This window comes from Nycticebus coucang, chromosome 9 (assembly GCF_027406575.1).
Source record: "Nycticebus coucang isolate mNycCou1 chromosome 9, mNycCou1.pri, whole genome shotgun sequence".
NCBI classification, from domain to species: Eukaryota; Metazoa; Chordata; class Mammalia; order Primates; family Lorisidae; genus Nycticebus; species Nycticebus coucang.
Window position 1 is genome coordinate 4,828,238 of NC_069788.1, and position 27,637 is coordinate 4,855,874.

General features: G+C 40.0%; 1 protein-coding gene across 2 annotated transcripts in view; it reads right to left on the reverse strand.

Moving 5' to 3' along the window:
* Window positions 1-1,309: 1,309 nt before the first annotated feature.
* BCKDHB (branched chain keto acid dehydrogenase E1 subunit beta) overlaps window positions 1,310-27,637 on the reverse strand; it is a 212,014-nt gene continuing 185,686 nt past the window's right edge. For both annotated transcript variants that reach the window (XM_053602731.1, XM_053602732.1), the window contains 2 exons: window positions 3,128-3,276; window positions 1,310-1,603 (listed from right to left, as the gene is read on the reverse strand). In XM_053602731.1, coding sequence (XP_053458706.1) covers window positions 3,136-3,276 — 141 coding nt within the window. In that variant the 3' untranslated portion in view covers window positions 1,310-1,603; window positions 3,128-3,135. The remainder of the gene's footprint in view (window positions 1,604-3,127; window positions 3,277-27,637) is intronic.

A 27,637-nucleotide genomic window follows, 5' to 3' on the forward strand; every position in this document is an offset into this window, starting at 1 on the left:
CTTTAAAGGCATGCATACTTTTGTAATCAAAGTAAAATGCCCACTTTTTTTCAGTGTTTACAGTAAAGGAAAACACACTGACTCTGTTTCTCTGCTTTTGGGACATGGAGATTTTTCTCCTGGAACCCAGGAAAAGCAACTCTTCCAGGCCTTGGGAGAGGAGGTGGGCCAGAGGGGCAGTGGTCTTTGCAGGGGGATTCTTTAGGCTGTTCGGACTGTCAAGAATCATGGTGAGGGCCAGAAGAGGCAGAGTCAGGAAAAAGAGGGAGGGCCTGACGATGTCCCCAAAGGGAGGCTTCCTCCCCTAAGAGCCCCAGGTTGCTGCTAATGTTGTTTTCTTTTTATCTACATAATAACATAAAAAACATGGCAAACAAATATTTGCTTTGCAACATCATAGCAAAAAAAGAACTTTAACTACAGCTCAAACTTGGTGATTTTATGACAGACAGCTCATGTTGTCCCCATCTCTGGGCTGACAGGCAGCAGGATGGGCCTGTCCTGCACACTCGGGACACTCGGGGGAGCAGGTGCACCCATCAGTCACTGCATTGAGGAAGGATGGAAACTGATGAAGAACATTCCAGAAGTTTTGTCAACATCCAACCACATTGGTCATAAAAAACTATAGCAAATACCATAAAGCTGAAAAGACACCATTTCTGTAGTAAATATTTCACTTTAATTCAGATTTACTTAACAAGTTCACAATCTGTTACTCTGGGGCGGCGCCTGTGGCTCAGTCGGTAAGGTGCCGGCCCCATATACCGAGGGTGGCGGGTTCAAACCCGGCCTCGGCTGAACTGCAACCAAAAAATAGCTGGGTGTTGTGGCGGGCTGTAGTCCCAGCTACTCGGGAGGCTGAGGCAAGAGAATCACTTAAGCCCAGGAGTTGGAGGTTGCTGTGAGCTGTGTGATGCCACGGCACTCTACTGAGGGCCATAAAGTGAGGCTCTGTCTCTACAAAAAAACAAAAAACAAAAAGGGCGGCGCCTGTGGCTCAGTCAGTAAGGCGCCGGCCCCATATACGGAGGGTGGCGGGTTCAAACCCAGCCCCGGCTGAACTGCAACCAAAAAATAGCTGGGCGTTGTGGCGGGCGCCTGTAGTCCCAGCTACTCGGGAGGCTGAGGCAAGAGAATCGCTTAAGCCCAGTAGTTGGAGGCTGCTGTGAGCTGTGTGACGCCACGGCACTCTACTGAGGGCCATAAAGTGAGACTCTGTCTCTACAAAAAAAAAAAAAAACAATCTATTACTCTGTAACAAAAATTATTTTTACTAATGAAAAAAAAAAGACATACATAACCTGAAGATAATCTGATTTTGCTTTATTGATATTACCCCAAATCCAGTATTTACAGATGTAAAATCAAACAGACTTTAGGAGACTACCATGGGGAATGTTTTAAAAAGTTAATCTAAAACACTCAATGAAAATCACCAATTCATGTGTGTTACAATACAATAATTAATTCATAACTTTTCAGCCAATATCCATCATTGTTCATTTCATTAAAAACTATTTTCAAGAAGAGATAAATCTGAGGATACGTAAAAAAATTTCAGAAAAATATTTTCGTATCTAGCCACAATCTTCCAGCTTATCTGTAAAAGAAATTATAGACATTCTCAATTGCATGCATGGTTACTTTTTTTTAACACTACATTTAACTGTTAGCATAAAATGACTATTCCTTTATTGTATTTTCAGCAGAGTTTGAAATATTTTTCTTAGGTTTAAAAAAAATAGATAATACATATTTGGGTATTTATATATAAATTGAAATACAAATTTAAAACCAGCATCTAAATACTATTACTTTAAAAATAGCAAATAGGCTTATGGCCATCATTATTATTAAAACCTTGATTTTTCTATTGTGATAGACTATCACAGAAGAGAACCACATGCACAAAAAAAAAAAGTAAGGAAGTGTTTTTATTAAAGAGTTCTAAGAGCAATTTATTTCAGAGGCCAATTGCTTTCACAAACACTCAGAAGACGTCAGAAGTAAGGCATCTACACCCACATGTATGAGAGGGTGTCAGCACTTACAACAACGTGAGAACAGAACTATAAAAACCGTGGGGTCAGTGATAGCACAGAGGCCAAAGGGAGCATTATTTTCTCCATTTGCACAAATAAAAAGTTCCCTCTTCTCTGGGTTTAAGTGAGCTAGTTTTACTACTCATACACAGTATTCAAGAATTACAACATCACCACTCTTTAAAACCTATAGGCTGTGCTTATAATACAGAACTTATTCTTTTTCCTTTGAAAAATCATGGTTCTTCAGAATGTATTATCATTGTTGACAACCTGGAAGTTAAAATGTAAAGGATTTAATCCCATCTACTCATTTTGAAACATTTCAAAATGTGTGTGGGATAGGTACTTCTGTTTTAAATCTCTGGAAAAGTAACTCAATTTTTCATGTATTCATTTTTGTTAGAATAACACTGCTGAAGGGACAGATAAGCGTGACTTAGAAATCACAATGAGTAAATGGCATTTATTATCCACTATTTTAAAAACATGCACTGGCCAGAAAAGGTCTGGAAATAGTGATGGTGCTGGGTTTTGAGGGTTTTTGATTTTTTTTTTCCCAAGTAAAAATTTCCCTCATACATAATAAAGAGATTTTCTGCTCAACAAATCTATTTTTCAGGTAATATAAAGGCAAATTTCAGAATGTATGAATTACCATATAAATAGTGGGAGCCCAAATGAACGGTGCTTTTTTTTTTTAAGGGCCACTTTTAAGTAACAGAAATTACTCCTATTCATAAATAGCTCAAACAGTTGAAAAAATACACAGGAATGGAGGCAGAGGTTGGGACAACGGTGCTATAATTTCAATCTAAACCACAGTAGGCATTTCCTTCACCAAGTGATTATTCACTGTATGTATCTGCTTTCTAGAAATTACATAATGTGCACACTTGATACGTTTCTACTAAATGTGAATATACAACTATAAAGTTGAATTATTTTCCTGACGTATATGTTTTGTTCTGAATGTTGCCTCTTCCCGGAATATAACATGCTGAGGACGGCTGCTATTCCCTGAACAGCGTGCCCACATCCAGGGCACACGCGAGCCCTCGCGCAGTGCAGGTGGTACCTACCTATGTGGTCAATAGTTGATCATTTTTCGAAGGGCATCATAGCACTTCCACTTGTCGGGGATGTAGAATGGCTCAAAAATGTGAGGAAATGGTGTGTCATATCCACATACTCTTGATATAGGAGCCTCTAGGTTCAAGAAGCATTCTTCCTGCAGAGAAGAATCGAGATGGCTGGCTTCAAGAATTTGTTTTATTCACAGGAATGAAATGCCACGACTTAAAATACAACTCACTCGAAATACAATTGTACCCAAGGACAGTAAAAACATTTCAGTATATTGCGATGTGAAAAACAGGCAACAAAGAGAGCGTGAACATGGTCCCCCCGACGTCATCACGCTGTGCTGTCCTGCGCATGTGATTCTGCACCTGCACACTCACCTTCTGTCCAGCCAGATGGGAATCACACCAAACATGCTATTCCACGAGTGCAAATGTCAGGCACGATAACAAGGCAGCGGAACGTTCACAGCAGTCACCTCTGAGGCTTCAATTTTTCAAATTTTATACAACAAGCGTGGATTACTTTCATATTAAGTGGCTACCATTCCGCTAGACTCGGGCCGGAGTGGCTCCTGTCAGCTGCCCTGCTGTGCCTTCCTGTCCCTGGCAGCCAGGCTTTGCGGATGCCTTTGGTCCTTGCCCCAACCTACTGCTCTTCCCCTGACGGCTGCGCATGCCCCTCTCAGGCATCACCTTCAGAATCCCCTCTGCTGGTCGGCCTTCCTTGACAGCACCTGCCCACCCCATACAACAGACGAGAGACAGGCTTCTGCCTGCACTCCCGGAGCCCAAACTTGGCACAGTCCATGGAGGTGGCCCAATTATCTGTCTCCCCAAGGGACTCCGAACACCATGAGGCCAGAGATCTGGTTCACACATGTAAAATCTCAACCCCAGTGGTGCACTGGAGAAAATTATCTACAGGAAAACATATTATTCAAATAAAAATTCACATTTGAAAGTAAAAATTTTAAATAGTTGAAAAAAATCTAAAAAGAGAGATACGTAATTAAACTCGTCTAAGGAAAATATTAATTTTTACCTGTCACACCTATCACCTGAAATAAAACCTTTGGTTTTTATTCAAATATTTCTACACTGCTTTGCTTCACAAAGGGTTTGAGGAGGCCCACATTTTTCTACTTATCATACTATTTTTAAATTTTCATTTGAGCAGAAATTTTAACATGAAAGATTCCTAACAGCTCATGCCCAATCACAGCGGGTACATTTCTCTGGGACAAAGTGCATCAGGGCAGGCAGGAAACGCAGCCAGGACAATTAGCTCTGAGAGAGCCCACTGATCATCTGCACTTGGCCTCAACACCACAACTTACAGCGTCACACACAAGTAAGTGCTGGTATTTCCTAGCCACAAGAAATCTCCACGAACAACTGTAGAACTTTTAATACATATGGTTTAAAGAGTCACCTAAGAGATTCCACTATTAATAAGATGAAAAGAGAGGACAGATTGGTAGATTGTTTCTTGATTACAGCGAGTAATTTTACAGGGCTTTAAACTGTCAATTTGGGATTAACTCAGTTTTATTACTTTAGCTGACACAGGCTGTTTTTCCATCTTTCCCGAAATACTAAACTCTCTGCAAATAAAGAATTGAGGGCAAAATATTTCACTAAATGCCTCAGATTTTACACCTGTTACAAAATACTATTTTTCCTAAATAGTGATTTAGAAAGCTGGCCTTCCACAAAAGGACCTGTCCATGTTTGTTAAAATCACTCCTTCTTAGCATAGCGACTAACATCATCAAACTAAAAATTTTTTTTTTCCAAATAGCAACACTGCTAACTCCTCAGGAATGTGAGCATCACTCTTTCCAGGAACACATCTATATGTTCGCACGAGCAGAGAAGCATCTGCTGCCGGGCACACTTGAACGTGAACCCCGGTCACCCTGGAGCGTGGGAAGCAGGGAGGAGGGGAAAGGCCCCACTTTCTATGTTACACGGATCGTCTCATTAGGAGGCAGAAATCAGTTTGTTATCAAATGACAGTGAAATAATGAAAACAGTGCAGGGAAGACTCATTGTCTTATGTAAATAAAAGTTCCTATTTTATGTCACATAAATTTGTAATCTTTGCATGTCAGCTTTCCCTAACTTAGAGACAATTGCTGCAAATTATGTATAATTAAGTAATTAAGGATATACTCTGATGGGCTGAAACAGATTGAAATTCCAACTCTTTTGCTAGACAAGGTATATTAAAGAGCCTCAAGTTATTTGTTCCATGGATTTTGGTTAGAACTTCTTTAAAAGCAATTAGAATAAGGTGCTCAGGTCCATCAGACAGCAACATACTCACTTCCTTCTGAAAAGGTGCGTACACCAACGACCTCCGTGTGAGTCTGTGTTTCTCTGAGCAGCCATCGAAACAGGGCACCCTTGTTCAACTTGTTTTTTTTATGCAGAAGCTGTACACACACACACAGATACTTGAATCCCACTGGCTTATTTTAATGTACAAAATTAATCCTTCCCAAAGTACCTCTCTTCATTATAAACACATGACACTGTAACTATGGTAACCAACCGCACACCCTTGAATTTCCAAGACAATCCAGATTAACTGTATTCTTCCATTCCGCTGGCTGCATTAAGGGCACTGGTGTTTTAAAAAATCATGGTTGATGACTTTTGATTCAGAAAGCTAGACACGATTGGGAATAAGGTAATGCCTATCCCATAGGGCTGTTGAAGAGTTTACAAGGAGCATCTAGACTACGGGCTAGAGATGGGAGTCAGTGGTTATGGTCTTTGTTCTTGGGAACTGGGTATGTGTCTGGCTCAGCCCACATGAACAATGACAGAACTTGTGACCATCAGGTTCCAAAACAGACCATGGTTTAACGTGTGACCACGGGCAACAGGCACCAACAGAAACTTTCTGTTAACTATTTAGGGTCTAAAGTTTGACCGAGGATCCAGTTAGAAGGACTACAAGTGAGAATTTTCATTCTGAAATATGTTAATAAGAAGAATAGCAGCCAGTATTATGGAGTGCCAGGCCTGGTGCTAACTGAGTTATATTTTATCTCATTTAATAATTTTTATAAATTTATGATATAGATATTATATCCATTTTGCAGGTGAGGAAAGTGAGATGGAGGAATTGGCCCAAGGTCAAACAGCTGCAGACCTCGCCGAGTAAGATTCAAACGTGGCTTAATCATTCTCCAGCAAACTTCAAAGTCCTGCCATTGAGAATAGCAATAACCAGGAGAAAATGAAGTAGGAACGAAATAGAATGGCAGACTGGAAGGCAGGCGAGGGTTATCCAGGTTTTATAACATAGCCATGGGAGGCATATGGGTTAAGTTTGGTCTTAAAAACCTGTTCCACATGTGAAAGAAAGGTGGAGGCCCTATCCATGGAAATGCACAGCACAAACTTCATCACGATGGTAATTCACGGAGCAATGGCAGATGCTCCCGGGTGCTGGGACCCTTCTCACTCTACCAAATGATCCAAATGAGCATAACTGGAATTGTTTACATATCAGCCATCTGGACCGCTATGCATATTACCACCAGAAGAGGAAGCCAACAATGTAAAACAACAATTCCAGGTCATTAAAGTCATAGGCAAAATAAGTTACTTGCCTATTATCTGTAACAAAACAAGACCCATTTTTTTTGTTTGTTTGTGTTTGGAAAACAAAGTACGGTACTGAAATTGAGAAGGACAGAGAATCTTTAACTTTTCTAGAAGGTAAGAGAGGGCATGTAAAAATTAATAGAACAGGATCCATTACAGTTTCAAGATAAAATATTATGGAGAGGTTTCTAAACAGTAAGAGAATTGCATTTATTTTTATGCTTTGATAAATGTTATATACTCTGTATGGAAGACGCATAAATATTTGGGCTCTCGCAGGACCCATCAATATCTCGACTTAATATGTAAACACTTAACTCTATTTCCCCATTTAAGTGAGCCCATTGACCCCTAATTCTGTCGGGGGCGGGGCGGGGGTATCACTGGAGCTACATTGCTGAACCCTGTGTCTCAAGCATTCCCCGCTATGGCTTCAGTTTCCCCGACAAATCTTCTTGTTTTTATGACAAGGTTGCATGGTATAATTCATTCAGCATGGAATGAGACACTCTAGCTGAAGGAAATCTTTTTTCTGCTGTGATTTAACCTTTTTGAGCCTCTGTTTACTGAGCACCAAAACTGAAGAATGACTAATTCTGCCTTCCCGTGTTTTCCTGCTGTTTTGTGACTGCTGCTGTCTGGCCGGTTAGGATCGTGGGGGAGCATAGGAAAAGTGCCTGCTTTTGTGCCTGACATGCCACGGTGCTCAAAAATGGCTAGGTTTCCGTTTTCCTCTGAAAGTTTTCCAGGTTAGCGGAATCCCTACCTTACAACGCACACAAAGGAATTTGAAATGACAGACCCAGTCATCCCTGGAGACTGAACACAGGCACACAGAACAGGCTGGCCTGAGAAGCAGCGTCCCTTATAACACAATCTCTAAACAGCACCATTTAATGAGTGCTTACTAACTCTTAAAAGCGCAAGAAAATTCCAAAAATACATGAAGTATTTACCAGGAGGTGAGCGATGCTCTCCGGCATCACGGAAAGGTGGTGGCAGGTGCTGCCCCCTGGTGGGAGCAAGGAGCCCGGACCCTCATTGTTGGGTCCTGAGGCTGGAAAGAGAAATCAGCAGTGTTCTCCCCACCTCCACAAAAAGGGCCTATTTTCCACGTGGAGGTACCATCCGAAAAGCTGCCAGTGAAAAAGCCCAATAAATAACTGGATATGATGGGTATATCCTGGGAAAAACAGCATCAAGAACAAAGACCACCCAATATCATCTGGGATGTTTTTAAAACAATCATTTACTTTTTGTTGTTTAATGAATGACAATTCCAGGCTTGGATTTCTTATTAAGAACAATTTTGGAATAATTTTTACTCAGATCTTCTATGACAGAAAGTTGGATCAAGCCTGTTGTGCAAGACGATGAACTATCTTGAGTTGGAAAGCTATGAAGAAAGTTCAGCAAGAGAACAAAAAATTATAGGTCTTCTGTAAATGTTTCTTATAGCTGGTGGAGGCTGACAAAACCATTAACTGATTTTTCTAAGCATTTAATGGGAAGTCAGAAAAGCGGGACACTGTGATAAGAAATACGTCACAGGTCAAAATAGGTAAACGTCGCCTGTAGCCTCATCTAGTGAATCGGGATTTCATGCTCCTCCTTAGAATAATAAGAAACATTTCTCCACATCTTGAAGTAATAATTCAAAAATTTAAGTTTTAAATGATGTTGCAAATAATACGTTTCAGGTTATATCATATAATTAATTAGGCCACTATTGTCAATCTATGCGAATATATCGGGGGGAGCAGTAAATAAAACTGCACATATAATAAGCACTGAACAAAAAACAGACCACAGAGTTATCACAGATTTCCTAGGAGAAAATATTAAGACACGTTTAATTAAATATAAATCCTAACATCATTTAGTCCTTATTAGTTAGTAAATTAATAAAACAGCAGAGATTTTGCTTCTAAATGCAATTCGTTTATAGAGGTCATTAGCAGTGTGAGAGTTAAACTCTAAAAATATAACTAAAAAAACTGGTATTCTAAATGATGTATTTTTAATAGCTTTAAAGTCTGTGAACTCAGAAACTTGTATTAGTCCTAGCTATGTAAGGCTAGGTGTCACCCAGCTTCCAAATATTATCATAGAGTATTTGTTTTAAATTTGTTTTAAATCTTCCATGAAAGCTTGCCCATAGTCAAAACATGAATTTTAGCAGATGAGAAAAAATGATTCTGGTGTCTTGAATCACACTTTCTCAGCAAATGAGTCACAGAAACCTGCAAAGGCAACATGCCAACAACTCCAAATTAATTTCGTTACCAAGTTAAATAAATACAACTTTACTAATGTAAAATATTATTTTTCTTTAAGCTAATGCTTTAAATATTTATCATGTTTTTAAAACAGAATTTAAGATATATATTAATATGCACCAATTTTTCACAGAATGTGGACCTATGAAATTAATTCTTCAGAAAGCAAAGTCCCTCACCTACCCCCAAACTAACAGGATGCTCCCTCAACTGTCAGAGCTACGCTTATTTTGGGAAGGCCATACACATGAAACGCATATAATAAACATTTGTTGGTCTAAGATTTCTCATTTTTAAGACATAGTTGAGCCAATATAATCAAATAAAACAGGATATAAATAATATAATTTCAACCAGATTTGTGTAATACCTAAAATATTGTCAAGCTAAGTTTTGACATAAAAGCATAATCTTGCTTTAATCTCTAAATTAAAATCTAAGATCCCTATCACTGAACTTCACTGAAATAGATTCAATGTCTGCTGACAAAAAAAAAAAAATTCTTCCCCTTTAATCCAAATTACTGGTAATTTGGTACTTTTTCTTCCTAAGATTTCTTTCAGCTAGTTAAAGAATAAAACTGAATCTTAATTTAGGATTTTTATTTAAATTCAGATTCCATTTTTTAAACAGAAGCTTACTTTTTAAAGTTAGAAATGTTATTTCAGATCTAAATAGGTTTCCCTGGATACAGTCCAGCTACCTAGAAGAAAGAATGGTATTAAAATATGCACAGAAATGATTCCTGGTTCAACTTCAGTAGTTATGTCAGAATGAAAATATATGTGAATATAAAGTTGTCCATGAATCTTGATATTGTTAACCATAGAAACTGATGTGGAATAAATTTTAAGATCAAAATTTAATAATAAATCAATAATTTATGTATTAACTTAGAGATTATTATAACAGTTCCACAACAGAAATTGCTATTGTTGTCTCAAATTATAGTTTTGGGAATCTGGCTATTTTAAAATCAGAAATAAGTAAAACAAAGGAAGTGACACATCAGTTTTGTAATTTATAATCTTATCTGAAATCACTTTCTTAAAAGTGTACCATGTTTATTCTGGTTCAGGGCCCACCCTTAAATATTTTAAAATATTAATTCATTTCAGCTTTTATAAAAATTATTATCAATAACAATTTGTGAATCATCAATCACAAAAGTTAAGAACTAGTACTTCATATAACCGCTTTGGTTTTCCAGGTAAAACCTGGCTTGATTCTGCTGTCAAACCTTCCCCTGGAAACAGTTTTGAACTATGACCCAAAGTCTCTTCACTATTTTCACCTGTAGAGCACTGGGAAAAATAGCTAAAAAAATAATAATAATTCTTTCATTAAATCTCCCTACAACACATTCAGTTTATTTTTTTTTCAGTCATCCTCTAAAGATGTTCCGTGGCTTTAAAAGTCCAAAGTTTAAATTCTTCTCTGATACATTATATGCGAGCTTTGACCTTTAAAATGTACAGGGCTACAACCCTTTTGCTAAAACACTTTAGATTCAATAAAGGAGAAAAAAGGCAGTGCTCTTAAATTTCCACAGATGCGGAGGCTTCTCATATTTTATAGTTCAAGTTCTTCCTATAGAAGGAGGCAGGGACGGCAACGGCATCTGGAGGGGGAATTTCTTTAGAATGTGGAGGTTAATGATGAAGAGTGGCAGCGCTGGGTCATCTCGTGAACGAGCCGCCTTCTGTAAGGTAGGATTTCTTTTGCTTGGCACCATGAAATTTAAAACACTCCTAAAAAGCAACTTTTGATGATCCTACAAAGCATTTCAACTTTTCTGCTTGTTTTTCCACAAAATTCTTCATGTAGGAGTCTACCACCACCAAATGGTGTTCTGAGGGCAAAAATCAACGCTGGCTACGGCGACCTGACAATACCTTTCTCTCCTGACAGAGAAAATACATTCTTTTAGAATCTGAGGGACTGAAGCTTCGGAATCTGTTTTTAAGTTTCAGGACTAATTACAAACTGAAACTACTAGCATAGGGTGATTCCTCCCCATCTGACACCACCTCTCTGAAAGATTCGAGAAGCTAGATTAAAAGAAAATACGGCTAAATAATCTGCTATTTTACAAATTATAATCTTTTGACAAAACTTTTTTTATTTTGCTTCTTTTTAATTTTTCTTTGAGTATGTTCAGATTATGTTCAAAGAATGCGAAAACAACTTGTTAAATGTAGAAGTGGCAAGAAAAGGGGAAAATCCACTATATTTTTATTTGCATAATGCCAAAATAGATGTGCCATATTTTTACTGAAATTAAATATATTTTATGAAGAAATTAATCTTAGGTGCCATAGCAACACAGCCTTTAAAGCTTGGTTTTGTTGAATGAGTAAGTCAGACCAAGTTACACTTCCCACCAGTTTAATTCCAGTCATTAGATGACAGCAATCTTACCAACAAAGCAAAGAAATAAATGTTTCATGCTATTATTTGGAAAATGGAGCCAGAAACGTGTTAATTGAACCCCACTAATACAGTTATCTTTGTAGTCCCATGGTTTAATAACTGAGCGAGTTAGCACAGCAAATACGTTTCTAGCAGGAGTATCTGATCTAAGGAAAGAGTGCAAGTGCTCTGTTATTTATGGGTAGATGATTTAGGAAATGAAATTATTGTCTGTATCCCATTAAAATAAAATCAGAATCCAAAATGCACTTTCCTCTCCACTGTATTTATATATCTATTTTCTACATTTAAATTTAGTTAATATCTCTTATAAAGCAGTTTTTCAGGTTGAATGTCTATTAATTTGCATACACACATTTTCATATTGGAGTTTTCAAGAATGGAGAGATATTTCCAAATTAGGTGGAAAACACACATACCTCCTTTTTAACTCTCATAACTAGATAAATAGTATGCTGAAAAGATTAACCTAATTCCCCACATATTCTCACAAAGTCCATATTATGTGCTCAATGCAAACAAATTTCTAATATACTTGGTAAAACTGTATATCCGTTAATAAAAGGGTGGTTAGTGACTCGGGTCTGCTTCTGCTATACTTTTGTATAAGCATAAAAATATAAAATTAGAAATTCCCAAAAGTATTATTTAATAATAAATTTAGGTAAGTTAAATGTATACAATTCATATAAAAGGCTAAAAATAGTACATTTTATTTAGATGGGCCACAGTGTATTTACTTAACATTTTTGATCTACAAAAGACTGAACTACATAAACTCAATCAGGTCCCTCAATTAGGAATCAGAGGCTGAGACTCACAGCACGGACCTCTCCACAGAGATCACAGGACTGTACATATATGTCATGGGCTGAGAGGGCACAGAGTACCCCTAGACGCGTCAATCCTGTACGTAATCAAGACATCCTCTCAGACACACAGAGAAACATGGAGACCTACAGAAAAAAAGAAATCTAGATGCCTATATGCTATCAGCTCACAGAAAGACGATATGAATGTGTGCAGAGAACAAAAACCCACATGCTTAGTAACCAGACTGAACAATAACCACTCAGATATTCTTATTTAGTATTCAAGCTTAATTATTTATAGAGTCTCATTTAGTTCTTTTACTAACTTTACGTGGTTGGGACAAGTAAGAAACGGGAGCTGAGAGAGGGTAAGTGAGGTGACCAGCATCGCACCTGGGAGCAGGGTTTGTTGGTGAGGGCCCCAGCTCTCCGGGCTAATCTCTCACCCACTGCAAGAGACTTTAGATTTGAGTGTCCACAGAGACTTGCATGGATACAAGGCAAATTCTGAACTTGGTGCTTTTGTTATTTGCTCAATTGTGTCAACTTCAATCAAGATTTTAAAAACTTATAAAAAGCTTGGCAGGTTAATGCCTTGGGGAAGGGGCCAGACACTGGGGAATACTTGGACCTCTTTCATTCGAGTTGCAGTAGGGCAAATTCAAGTTCATATGCTTTGATTTCTTGGAAACAATACTTGCTGAAGATGTGCACATGAGCGGATGGGTGGACATGAGTTGAACTTGCTTCTAGTTAACTCCTTGCAGGTTGCCGGAGTGCAGACGTGCACTGTACAGCTGATTTTCAATTCTGATTTGAATCTGATTTTGAATTCTGATTTGAAATTTCATGTTCAACTTATGATACCTGTAAGTTTGAAGGATTGTTTTCTTTAATATAAGCTCCCCCCCCAAAAAAAATCATTGAAGTGCTTCATTAAGAAATTAAATTTGTTTCCTTTTATTTATTTCCTTATTTATGATAAAATCTGAATTCTTAGTTACATGAATTTTAGTAACTAAGTAATTTGGTAAAAATGTGATAGCTTTTTGGTTGGGAAAAGATTTTATTTAAAATCTTAGCTTTATCCTAGTAAGTGCTTCATCAAGAAATTAAATTTGTTTCCTTTTCTTTATTTCCTTATTTAGGACAAAATCTACATGAATTTTGGTAACTAAGTAATTTGGCAAACATGTGATAGCTTTTTGATTAGGAAAAGATTTTAAATAAACTTAGTTTACAAGTTTTATCCTGGTCTTTAGTTAATCTGGAATATGAAATATAATCTTCTCCTTCCATAAGTATTTATAGCTATTCATCATAGCTTACTCACTTTGTAGAACTCTAATACTACAGAACAAAATTTCTAGAGTATTTAAAGAAAGGCCCTTTGAGAATAAAGTTAAAAAAATTTTTTTTTTTGCAATTAAAAGGCAAGAGCTGGCCACTGCAATTAAATTCATCTCAATTAAAATGTAAACACGGGCACGGTGAGGGGCCCCGTCTCAGACGGACCCTCCAGCTCTGATGAGTGGTGCTGGCGCCGTCCCCTGGCACTGGGCGCTTATTAGAGCTGGGGGCTCACAGCAGAGAGCTGCCTTCAAGGGGCAGTGAACAGACGCAGATGGCTCAACCCCCATGCACAGAAACAGATAGGTCCAAATAGTTTGGGACAAGCATTCACCCCTGGGAACGTATAACTTTCAAAAGCTTGATTAAAAAATTATATACATAGTTGTCTGGGATCTCAATACAGTAGGATTTCATCATTTTCAGTTCCCAGTCCACCAAATGAGCATGATTACATTTAACAAATCACCAGCCCACGAGAATTTTCCTTAGGTTTCCACAAATGCTAATTGTATAGCAAATCAAATTAACTTCATATGATTCACTTCAGCAGTAGGCCCTTGGGTTGCCCTGTAAGCGGATGTGAGTCATCTATTCTCCTCCCACAGCGTCACGCGGTGCAAACTGATAAGGTGACAGATGATGCGGCACAGAGCCCTCTGCAGCCTCTACCTGAGGGCAGTGTCCACACACCACCCGCCTCAGAGTGTGCCGATTCAGAGCCCCTGCTGCAGGTCTGCTGCCGGGCGAGGGCAGATGAGCATCTGGCCACCGGTGTCCCCGGGCGGGGGGTGAGCGGTCTCTATATGCCACGAGAGCCTCTCCTGTAAGAGCAGACACTGAAACACTGCAGACCCCAAACACGGATGGATATATTCCATCGGCCTCTTGTGGACCTGGTTCCAGCTCTGTAGCTCACGTGAATAAGAGTAAAGGTTATTTTGTGTTTTTGAGAACTTATTTATGGAATCCTTAACATATTTATGGATAATATACAGTACATTTAACCTTATTTTTAAAGAAAATCATAATACCATCTTTATAATAAATGGCTTTTCTTTAATTACAGTAGGTAACAGTGAAAAACAAATCTAGGGGCAAATCCAAGCTATAGGAATTAAACTTTTTTATTCCAATAACTCAAATAATTTCCATGGAAGGAAATCCTTTACAGAGGGGCTCTCCCAGCCGGGTGGGTTTTCGGACGCTGGGGCTGTGACCGTGTTCCCTCCAGAGGCTGTCAGATCACCATGGCAACCACCCTGCCCTATCAGTGAGCAAAAGCTATAAAGACTAATATTCTGGGGAAAAAAAAACAAAACAAGCAAAAAAAAAAAAATATTTCCTTTCTGTGGCAATAACAATATGACCTAGTTTCAAGACTGAAAAATACCTCTGTTTTAGTGCAAAACACACAATATCTTTGCTGACTGAATTATTTTAGTAGATTCAGCTTCACAAATAAATGTAAAATCAGTGAAACCCACCATTGTAATCCAGTTTCAAAGCACGGTAAAATAAGTGACGGAAATAATCTAAGGACATTACAGCTGGCGTGGTTCCCTGTGCAGGTTGAGGCAGATGAAAAACAGGTCTTTAGGAAGCAAAGGACGCAGGAGAAACAAAACTGACAGCAGGAAACCCCCAAGCGCTTTCACGCAGGCCTCAGGGCGTCTTAAAAACCAACCACAATCACACCTGGCAGTGGTGAGATGTCTTATCTCCAGCTGTTTCGAGATAATCTCATTACTGCTGTGCAAGGTAATAAATTGAGAGTTTCCTAATTAAAATCCTCTTCCTATTTGGGGAGCTAAGTATTTGCCAGCTCTGCCTTCCCTGGCTCCAGCAGCAGTAGCGAAATCTCTAAGTGGTGTGTCACTGTACGTGCGCGAAACCAGCGCGGCAGAGTGTCACACACACGGCTTTCCAGGGCACGCCAGAGGTGCCACGCCAAGCAGAGTTGGCATCAGTAAATATCTGCAAATGCATGACTGAATGTAGAGGTTGACAATTCCAGCTTATATCCTGTTTTATCCTGGTAATCAGCGTAGTTACCAATGAAGCCTTTAAAAAATAATAAAAATAATCAGCAAGACAGGAAGTGGGATAGGAACAGTTTTGCTCCTTGGCAATCCTGAACACTGTCTTACTCCTCCACCGGAAGCCACACGACTGCCACTGTGATCATGTTCCTCCCCCACTGAAAAGGTTTTCCCGGCTCCCCAAAGCTCCTTCTTTATCTGTCCCGACTCCCCCAGGAAGGCCGGCACAAATACACACAGGCCCGCCTTCGTTCCAGAGCTTCTCTACAGAGCTGCCTTTGCACAGCCCGGCTCCCCCCAAACTCTTACTCTCTGATACTCCGCTATCTCCACACACTCCGTCCTCAAGTTCCGCTCAAACGCCCTTCCCCAGGAAGCCTTCAAGGCCTTGCTGTTTATCTTTTAAAAAACGCATTCATTTTTTCTAATTTTCCAATTATTTCTTCACCAAATACTTAACTGCCCAACAGGTCTCTACCCTCGCAGAGATTTATGTCCTGATGTGGAAAACGTGTTTGAGGAGGGTTAAAACAGGAAACACGCAGAGGTGTGTGATGGGGAACATCAAGGTGTACAGTGCACTTGGGAAAGGGCTTTCTATGCCCTGTGAGAAAGATGAGGAAACCGGGAGGGGCATTCCTGTCCGGTCATACAACAAATGCAAGGGCAGAAAAGAGCCTAGGTGGATGAAGTGATGGAAAAGAGGGGAAGCCCATGCCATGGAGGCCTGGGAGGAGGGGGAGCATGTCCACCAAGGAGGGACCATGGAGGAGTGAGGAGAAGGCCACAACCAGATGGCCAGCAGACCAGCCCTGCAGGAAGACAGTGACAATCGTTTCGGTATTTTACATAGGTACATTTTACACAGCCTCTACAAGAGAACCTATGAATCTTTACAAAATGCTGCAAGTAAACTCTCTGGGTTCTTATAAGAAATCCAGAAATATCGTTAGAGAGACAGTTGGAGTGAGACATTAATAAAGCAGCGACGGCAGGAAGTTAACCCACACAATCAATGAGCAGGTCATGTGTTTTTGTAATTTGGGGAAAATTATTTCATTCAGTAAAAAACTTTTTAAGGCTCAACACTGAAATGCCCACTTCAGAGAAAGTTGTAAAAATAGAAATAGGGGATTAGAATCAAAAGAACTTCACTAAAGTACTTTAGTTCGCAGCTAACTGGAATCCTTTCCTGGTTAGTATTCAAATATATTTTCCTCTTCCAGTAATCTGCTTTTACATATCCAGGCCCTTAGTGAAATATCGACTTCAGATACTCACACTACTGGTTTCCACTCTGTATTTCTTATCTCTCTCAGTGTTGGGTTGTCTCCTGATAATTACGTATTGGTTAAAGAAAAAAGCTCAGCATTGGGTAACCAAGCAACATGCACAAAGACCCTATTTCTATGAATGTTGCCTATTATTCCTTTGGTAAGGAGGGGGAGTCCGCTGTGGAGGGAAACACATTTCCATATGCTTCGTCTAGGGGCAGTAAACGGAGACCTTTCTCCCTCACTGGCAGTCTGGGTTCCAGTCACCAGTGCTGATTACAATCTAGCAAATTCTGAGCTAGTACCATAATAATTTTGCTACCTAGCAACTTGGAGAGATTTTGAGGTAGTCTAAAATGAAAGCAAAATATAATTTGAAAGTTTTCTACATACCTCATTAACACAAAATTCAAAGAGTATATTTGTTTTCCTTAGTGTTTATTTCAAGTCTGATTTTAAAAATTTGAGTGCTTAAAAATTCTATTATTTGGTTAAAAATCAGAGTGCTTAAAAATTCTATTATTTGATTTCTTAGAAAGTTTAAGTTAATCCCAATTAATTATCTTTTTCATTGTAATAATTATCTTTACATTGTAAAAGAATTATCTTCTTGTAAAGAAGAAATGGTCCCTTTACGAAAGAAATATAAAACATCCCTGTGTATGGGGTGGGGTTAATCCCGTACTAGGAGTAGAAGACCTGGGTCCAGCCAGGCAGTGGCAGGACACAGCTGCCCCTGTGCACACAGCCTTTGCACTGCCAGCACACACTGACGGCTCCACAGCAAAGGAGATCAAACTGCAGTAGCTGACCAGTAAATGTCCCTCCCGAATCCCTCCAAGAGAAGTCAAACAACCTCCAGAACACACCGGATACTCAGCAAATAAAGGTTTACCTGAAAAAATTCTAGTTTTCACTTAACTTCACATCTCTGAGTCTTAGAGAAGGGCAAGGGCTTAACAGTATCTAGTCCTTCAATATTGATACCAGAATCCAACTTATTCTGAACAGAAAGAACTTTAGCCCTGAATTCTCCATAAAGCTTAGACTCAGAGGGTTGTCTTGTGACCATTTTAATATTAAAATGGCAAAAATATAATAATTATGAATGTCCAAAAAGAGGGAAGACAGAAAAAAGAAAACAAAGAGAAGGGAGGGGGAAAGGAGGAAGCGAGGGAACCCCAAGAACCTTAAGAAGTCACAAAATGCTGGGACTTGATCAAACTAAAAAGCTTCTGCACAGCCAAGAACACAGTAAGCAGAGCAAGCAGACAGCCCTCAGAATGGGAGAAGATATTTGCAGCTTATGTCTCCAACAAAGGTTTAACAACCAGAATCCACAGAGAACTCAAACACATTAGCAAGAATAGAACAAGGGATCCCATCGCAGGCTGGGCAAGGGACTTGAAGAGAAACTTCTCTGAAGAAGACAGGCGTGCGGCCTTCAGACATATGAAAAAATGCTCATCATCTTTAATCGTCAGAGAAATGCAAATCAAAACTACTTTGAGATACCATCTAACTCCAGTGAGACTAGCCTATATCACAAAATCCCAAGACCAGAGATGCTGGCGCGGATGTGGAGAAAAGGGAACACTTTTGCACTGCTCGTGGGAATGCAAATTAATACATTCCTTTTGGAAAGAGATATGGAGAACACTTAGAGATCTAAAAATAGATCTGCCATTCAATCCTGTAATCCCTCTACTGGGCATATACCCAGAAGACCAAAAATCACATCATAACAAAGATATTTGTACCAGAATGTTTATTGCAGCCCAATTCATAATCGCTAAGTCATGGAAGAAGCCCAAGTGCCCATCGATCCACGAATGGATTAATAAATTGTGGTATATGTACACCATGGAATATTATGCAGCCTTAAAGAAAGATGGAGACTTTACCTCTTTCATGTTTACATGGATGGAGCTGGAACATATTCTTCTTAGTAAAGTATCTCAAGAATGGAAGAAAGAGTACCCAAAGTACTCAGCCCTACTATGAAACTAATTTAGGGTTTTCACATGAAAGCTATAACCCAGTTACAACCTAAGAATAGGGGGAGTGGGATTGGTGGGATTACACCAGCGGTGCATCTTACAAGGGTATGTGTGAAACTTGGTAAATGTGGAATGTAAGTGTCTTGGCAAAGTAACTGAGAGAATGCCAGGAAGGCTATGTTAACCAGTGTGATTTAAAGTGTGTCAAACGGTCTGTGAAGCGAGTGAATAATGCCCCATGGTCATGTCAATGTACACAGTTATGATTTAATAAAAAAAAATAATAGAAAAAATTTAAAAAAAGAAGTCACAAAATGCATTTCTTAAGGTATTATTTTGATTAAATCACGAAGGGAACTAATTTCATAGTAATGAAATCACAAAAATGAAAATAATTTTGCCACCATAAACAAAATAGGTGGGGAAAGATTTTCCTGGGTAGGAGGTGCAGAGAGGATGGGGAAAGCACTCTTTATTTTATAATAAAAATCCAGAAATTTTGACAAAGTCTTCTTCCATGACGAACTGCAAAAGATAATTTCCAGGAAATAAAGGTAGAATCATCTCCTCACAGGAAGATCACAACCTCTAAGAAATGGTAAAATCGTAGATTAGTAAGAACGGCCACAAGAAAGACTGGAAGTGCAGCAGAGAGCGTTCTGGGTGACGAAACACTTCTGTAACTTGACTGTGGCTATTCAACCTCCACGTGGGATAAAAATGCACAGGACACACATAACGAATATAGATTTTAAAAAGTGGTGAAAATGAAGTAAGTTCCATAGTCTAGTGAGCGCTGTTGTACCAATGTCGGTTTCCTGGTTTTGCTATACTACTACTAATTTAAGATGTTACCATTGAGAGAAGCTGGATGAACTGTCAGTACCATTTTTGCAACTTCCTGAGTGCGTGTAATTATTTCAAATTCTTCTAAAAGTTTTTTTCTTTAAATAGGCACAGGCTAAGAAGAGTATCTGGCTGATCTGCATCTGTCCCTAACCAAGACGACACACGCGTGAAGAGGTGCGATAGAAAGGCTGGAAACCGGACGCTGGTAATGGCCAAGGTTCCGGTGTGGCCAGCGCACGCCTGTGAGGCGCAAGCTACCCCATCTGCTGAGCCTTAGCTTTAGTCTTTCTCACTGTGGGAATGGTAAGCCTGTGACTTTTAAAATTGGCTGTCAATTTTAGAGGAATCCAGTACCTGATTGGCACCGTGGATATTAAAAGAAACAACAGCTTCCTTGTTTGTGAACTGAATCACACTTCCAGGGACAAACAGGGAGAAAGACGTCGAACACGAAGCCACAGACCCACAACGAAGGCCCAGAGTGGCAGATCTGGGGGTGCTGCAGCCTCAATGATGACAGCGGACCCCAAGAGCATGGGCTTCTCTCCTTACACAGTAGCTCAGCGGTGCTGCCAACCTTGTGGCAGACAGTCCTGCAAAGTTTATTCCCACATCTTTAAAAACAACTTTTTATTTTAGCAGAGTTTTAAGTGTACAGATAAATTTTGACAATAGTGCACAGAGTTCCCGTGTACCCTGCGTCCAGTTCCCACTGTTATTGTCTTACATCAGTAAGTTATACCTGTCACAATTAATGAAGCAATACTCACACGTTACTAGTAACCACAGTCCAACTGGGACGCAGATTTCCTTGGTTTTCCCCTAAAGTTCTTTCTGCGTTCCAGGACCCACATTACATCCTGTCCCCTTGTTTCCTTAGGATTCCCTTGGCTGACAGTTTCCCAGGCTCTCCTTGGCCTCCATGCCCTTGATGGTTTTGAGAAGGACTAGCCACTTATTTTGCAGAACATCCCTCAGTTAAGATTTGTCTGGCGTTTCTCTCATGATCGGACTAGGATTATGTTTGTTTGTTTGTTTGTTTTCTCAAGTACTTTCAATCATAAACTTGAGTTCCAAATTAAACAGAAGGGACTGTAGTCTGATTTAAATTTCCAGAATCTAACAAGTGGCTTTCTGCTCACTGTCCTGCTGAGAAACTGCTTTGGGGGATACCAAACACTTTCTTAAGAACATGACTGCCGGCTCGGCGCCTGTGGCTCACCAGCCATATACACCTGAGCTGGTGGGTTCGAATCCAGCCCAGGCCCGCCAAACAACAATGACGGCTCCAATCAAAATATAGCCGGGCTTTGTGGCAGGTGCCTGTAGTCCCAGCCACTTGGGAGGTGGAGGCAAGAGAATCGCATGAGCCCAGGAGTTGGAGGTTGCCATGAGCTGTGATGCCACAGCACTCTACCCAGGGTGACAGCTTCAGGCTCTGCCTGAACATGACTGCCACCATCAAAGGACCGCATCTAACAGGTGCCAACTACACTGTGCACAAACCAGTCTGGGGGGACAGCTGGGAGCTCGCTCCTGAACAGCCCGTAACTACCTTCTTTTCTTCTAGGTGCTAATTGTATTTTGCAGGAGGTTTTCACTTTCCTTTAAAACTCTTACTGGCATTTGTTCCGTTTTCCAGATGAAGAATTTGCAGGGTCTTAAAAATGGCATATCTAGGAATCATAGTTTTCTGTAAAATAGTAACCAGAAAAAGTGCAGCAACACATTTGCTTGACTATCTCCAAAAATATAACAGAAGTTGTAGATTCTGCAACAACAGCAACATTTCAAAGTGCTGCGTTTTCACAGAAAGGATAAGACGAGACATAGCTTTGTTCATACTGCATGTTCAAGTGAACAAATCACATTTGGTATGATGTTAATTTGACATTTATCATATTATATTATAAAATGCCACAGAAAGATTTTTTCCCTGAAATATGTGATGCTCAGAAAAAAATAGTAGTAGCAGTACATAGTATTTTCTGTATGCTATTCAAAACTGTCCCCATAAAATAAAAAATAATAATAATAATAATTTGCACGTGTAAATCATTCAGTCATTACACTGAAACCCTGCCACTTCTGTATCTGTAGTACGTCACAATGGTGGGCTGCGTCCACCCACGCTCCCATGTATTTCCTCAACTGACACACCAGATCAGCATATTCCATCCCCAGGCCGCAGTCACAGGTTGAGGAATATGATCTTTATGGTCTAAATAAAGTGAATCTAGAACTCATGCTTAGAAATACTGAGCAACAAGGCTACCAGGAGGAAATTCAGCTTTTAGAACAAGTGTCTGATTCCCACCTCCCTCCCACCTGATTTAAGAAAGAAACAGGCAAGGTAACTACAGGCAGGGGCAGGAGGATGATGGATGGGGAGGGAAGGATGAGGAGGAAGGATGGCGAGGGAAGAATGGGAGAGAAGGACGGGGAGGGATGGACGGGGAGGGAAGGATGGGGAGGGAAGGACGGGGAGGGAAGGATGGGGAGGGAAGGACGGGGAGGGAAGGATGGGGTGGAATGGATGGGGAGAGAAGGATGGGAAGGATGGACGGGGAGGGAAGAATGGGGAGGGAAGGATGGGGAGGGAAGGACGGGGAGGGAAGGACGGGGAGGGAAGGACGGGGAGAGAAGGACAGGAGAGAAGGACGGGGAGGGAAGGACGGGGAGGGAAGGACAGGGAGGGAAGGACGGGGAGGGATGGACGGGGAGAGAAGGATGGGGAGGGATGGATGAGGAGAGAAGGATGGGGAGGGAAGGATGGGGAGAGAAGAATGGGAAGGATGGATGGGGAGCGAAGGATGATGAGAGACGAATGGGAGGGAGCAATGGAGGGGAAGCCATGAAAGGGATGGATGGAGAGGGACGGGAGGGAGGGATGGGGGTAAGGGAAAAGTACATCAAAATTACCTAAGAGTGTTTACAAACTGCACGTCCATCCCCAGCTCCTACACTGTTGCCCTGAGAGGGGCTGAGACTCACTGCCACATATGCTGACATAATATGCCAGATGTTCTTACTGATGTAAACCTGCTGTAATTCCCGCATGCTCCTTGAGTTACAGTCCCATGTCTCTCCTGCCTTTCACCACCAAAATTTATCAGAATGATAGGTGACATTTCCTGTCCCTGCCTCTTCTCTTCCCCTCGTTCTCACAATTCCAACCTAACTGCACCTCACCCATGACCCTCTCCTGGAGCAGGCCCCACTGGGCAGCAGAACCAATCACCCCAAGGCTTGTAAAATCTGATGCCTGCCCCCGCCCTGCCCCCAACTTAATTACGTGGCCAAGGCATCAGGACCTTTTAAAGCCCTGGGAGATTCTAATGGACCAACAGGCTGGGAAAGCAAACTGCTCAACAGCCGCTACAAACGACCTCTGAGTCACCAAAGTCAATGAATCTTTCTCAGCTGTCTCTACCTTAAACTGAAGGTGGGTAGGGGAAGCCACCACTCAGGAGAAATAATTTACCTTTTCTCACTAATAATTATGTAATGTTGGAAAAATGGAAAAAGAGCAGCAAAATCAATATGTAGAAAAGAATTCTAAGAATAAGGTGAGTTATGATGACTAAAGTATGAGATTTAAGGGGAAAAAAGTATAGGATGAGAAAGTATGTTCCAGGGAAACAGCGAAGGGGAGAGAGAAGAAATCGCTGTATGCAAACCTGGCCAATAGACAGGTCCCCACGATGGTAGAACACTCTGAGTTAGGTCTGTACACTAGATGGCAAACCCACTTTCTACATTCTGATTCAGAAAAGCTCTCTAAGAGGTTTGGGTGCCTTAAAATTCATGTATTTTGAGAGGTGGTGTGCATGAATTAAAAGAGAATCTGGGCTAACAGAACTTATCACTTTTGTTTCACACACACACAAAAAAAGTCAATTTGTATCATGTATTCACAAGCAACACAATATTTTAAAAATTAATAGCAGAAAACAAAGAACATGGGTTTTTATAACCAAGGTAACACTAATTATTGCCACAGACAGCTCAGATAGCTAATGCCTGTTGAGCATGAGTGCCTGCAGTGAGCTTGTGACGTTCATGGCCTCTTCACCCTGTGAGAGGGAAGAGCCTTCAATCCTCCCCTTTCAGCGATTAGGAAGCTGAGCTTCAGAGAGGCAAGTGACTGGTTCGAGTTATGCACTTTGCATGGGGCAGAACAGTATTGAAATCGGCTCTAATCTAGAACCTGAGTTCTTAACTGCTATGTCCACTTTATAAATTATAAATGATGCATCAAAATTAAATTTTTTAAACTCCATACTCTATGCTATATTCTAAATAAAAAGCAGTGTGAAAATTAACAGAGCACATTCTGGGTAATAACAGGGCAGCAGCAACAGAAGAGAGAGGCAGTTTAGCCTAAGATGTAAAACGCCAAGCCGGCTGCCCCAGGGCTTCCCCACCAACGTTTATTGGTGATACTATGGAATGGAAAATCTAAAATGTGCCCTCTTCTGGATGCATGCTGTTTGTGCAACTTTAAAGCTCTCCCTTGTGAATACATTTCTCAATAATTCTGCTTTTCTTTTATACACAACTACAAGTCACTAAGCCAAAGTCTCTTCTATTAAAGATGGCGAAGCAGATTCCAGTTTTGAATGAATCCATCTTGGTGTAGAAAACACAATTGACAGGCTGGCTTCCATGGACTTGAAAACGGTAGCATTATAGTAAATAAAGGAGAAATGATAGGAGTATTCTGCACACGCGCTCAGGTCCTAGTTGTAAGTACTGTACACACATCTGCGCTACACACTGGGACCCAGCAGGAGGAGTACCTCCACCCTCCCTGAGGGCAGCTCCCCTCCTGTTCATCACGCCACGCGAATATCTGCTGACTGGTATTACCTAAATACTATAATACACATATGAAGTAAGGAAATACATTTGATTTCATGATAGTATTTTCCCTAACGGAACCTGTAGAAGTAATTATTTATATTTTACAAAATGTAACCAGAGTAGAGAGTAACAGAAAACCAGGAAAGGATCACTTTATACTTTGATTACTATCGAATATTTTATAGCTCCCAAGGATATTAGACATTAGTTTTCTGTTTCACATTAGTTGAGGATACATTAAAGACAATATATTAGATAAGCAGGCACAGTGGCTCATGCCTATAATCCCAGCACTCTAGGAGGGCAAGGCAGGTGGATTGCTTAAGCTCAGGAGCTTGAGACCAGCCTGAGACCCCATCTCTACTAAAAATAGAAAAAACTAGCTGGGTGTTGTGGTGGGCACCTGTAGTCTCAGCTACTTAGGAGGCTGAGGCAAGAGGATTGCTCAAACCCAAGAGTTTAAGATTGTAACAAGTTGTGATGACACCACAGCACTCTACCCAGGGTAACAGAGAAAGACTGTCTCAAAAATAAATAAATAAAGATAATATATTAAAGATATTCTTTATATAAGTATCCATTTTTTAAAAAATACAGGCATCAGAGAAATGCAAATCAAAACCACTTTGAGATATCATCTAACTCCAGTTAGCCCACATCACAAAATCCCAAAACCACAGATGTTGGCATGGATGTGGAGAAAAGGGAACACTTCTGCACTGCTGGTGGGAATGCAAACTAATATGTTCCTTTTGGAAAGATGTTTGGAGAACACTTAGGGATCTAAAAATAGACCTGGCACTTGATCCTTCAATTCCTCTACTAGGTATATATCCAGAAGACCAAAAATCACTTTATAACAAAGATATTTGCACCAGAATGTTTATTGCAGCCCAATTCATAATTGCTAAGTCATGGAAGAAGCCCAAGTTTCCATCAACCCACGAATGGATTAATAGTGGTATATGTATACCATGGACTATTATGCAGCCTTATAATATGGAGACTTTACCTATTTCATGTTTACATGGACGGAGCTGGAACATATTCTTCTTAGCAAAGTATCTCAAGAATGGAAGAAAAAGCATCCAGTGTACTCAGCCCTACTATGAAACCAATGTATAGTACCCACACTTTTATATGAAAGCTATAACCCAACTACAGCCCAAGATGAAGGGGAAAGAGGAGGGAAAGGGAGGGGAGGGAAAAAGAGGGGAGGAGAGGGAAGGGAGGGTAATTGGTGGGACATTTTACGAGGGTACAAGTTAAATCTACTAAGTGTAGAATGTAAATGTCTTAACACAATAACTAAGAAAATGCGGTAAAGGCTATGTTCAGCAGTTTGATTAAAGTTTTTCAAATTGTATATAAAACCAGTACATTGTACCCCATGATTGCATTAATGTACACAGCTATGATTTAATGAAGGAAATAAAAAATACAGGCAAACATGGGTTCTCTTCTCTGGATTCACAGAAAGTAAGTTAGGTTATTGAAAAAAATCTAAACAGGTAGGTTTAATAGGACTGCTGAGACCTGAACACAAAGACCTCATCAGGCTAACACATGAGGACTCCCAACATCATCCTGGTCACCACGTGGATGGTGTCTTGTCAGTGTCTGTGGTTAGTGACCACGCCCCTTCCACCAGGTCCTGTTGAGGTAATGCTCCCTGGTGAGGGGCCAGAAGTACATAAACAGGGCTTTCCACAGAGGTTATTCAACAGCATCAAGGAAAATCCCCATTTACAAGTCAGAAGACATAAGGTCTACAGTCCCCTAGGTCCCTTCCTACCCAGATAGTTCAGGGTGAAAAATGGGAGCTGCCCTGATCGCACCATGGACCTTCTGCCCGGTGAAGGATGTCACCAACTGATCATGACACCCTTTCAACACACACTCTGGGAGGTGGCCACCAGGAGTGACAGGCGCTGTGTGGGAATGGAGCTGTCAGCCCCACATAAGTCACACTGATTCCCAGTCTGCTAAAATATCCCCACTTTCATAATATAAGCTTGTTTAGGACAGAATAGAATCAATCCTGGGTATGCTGTCTTTCTTTTTAGATTTGCACTAATTTCATACTTTTGGGGGCAGGTCAGAAGTATGGTGAGGAAAATGTAACATTTTTCCAATATCATTGAAGGTGTAATTTAATCAGTGGTCAAAATAAAAATCTGAGATGGTATTCCATCTTCATTTACACTTCAAAAATGTGGCCAGTACTGCATGTACATAAATGTTTGAAGAAAATATTTGCACTGTGTTTCTTCAACGTGCTTCCAAAACCATATTGCCCATGTCAATAACATCTATGAGAATGTCTTTTACAAAGATAATATTGGGATTACCTGTCAATTTAAAAACTGAAAAATCAATACAACTTTTGCAATTGTATTCTTCTGGCTTTTGTAGAAATAAGACTGATTGCCCCCCCACGGGCTCTACCCTGAAGAAGGAAGCTGAATTGTGAAGTCTGGGTCCTTACATAGAGCCCGAAAAAGAGGCTTGGCCTTGGGCAGTGTCAGTGAAGAGCTGTACGTGACATTTTAATGAGGTTTCACAAACTGAGAAAGATAGATAATAGGAGAAACAAACACGAAACATACCATAATTATTAAAATGTATGAGGAAAAGAAAATGGAGATGAAAGGCACCTTAAGTAACATAAATCCTTAACTTTCATGTCAAAAGTGGTCAATCATAAAATATAGGGAGAACATATTATTATGGCTTTAACCAAGCAGGTATAAGAAAGTATTGAAATGTGTTTCTTCCATAGAACAAAAACAAAAACAAAACAAAACAAAGAAAGAAAGAAAATACTTGCTTATATTATAAAGCAAGATACTGGGAGAAAACTATATAAGGACATATTTGCTTCTAGTCACAGTATTATACTATAATTAACAAAATTAAAATTTAAAAATGTAAACAAACCCTATCAAACTTGGTAGAAAAAAAGGACTTATTCTTATTTA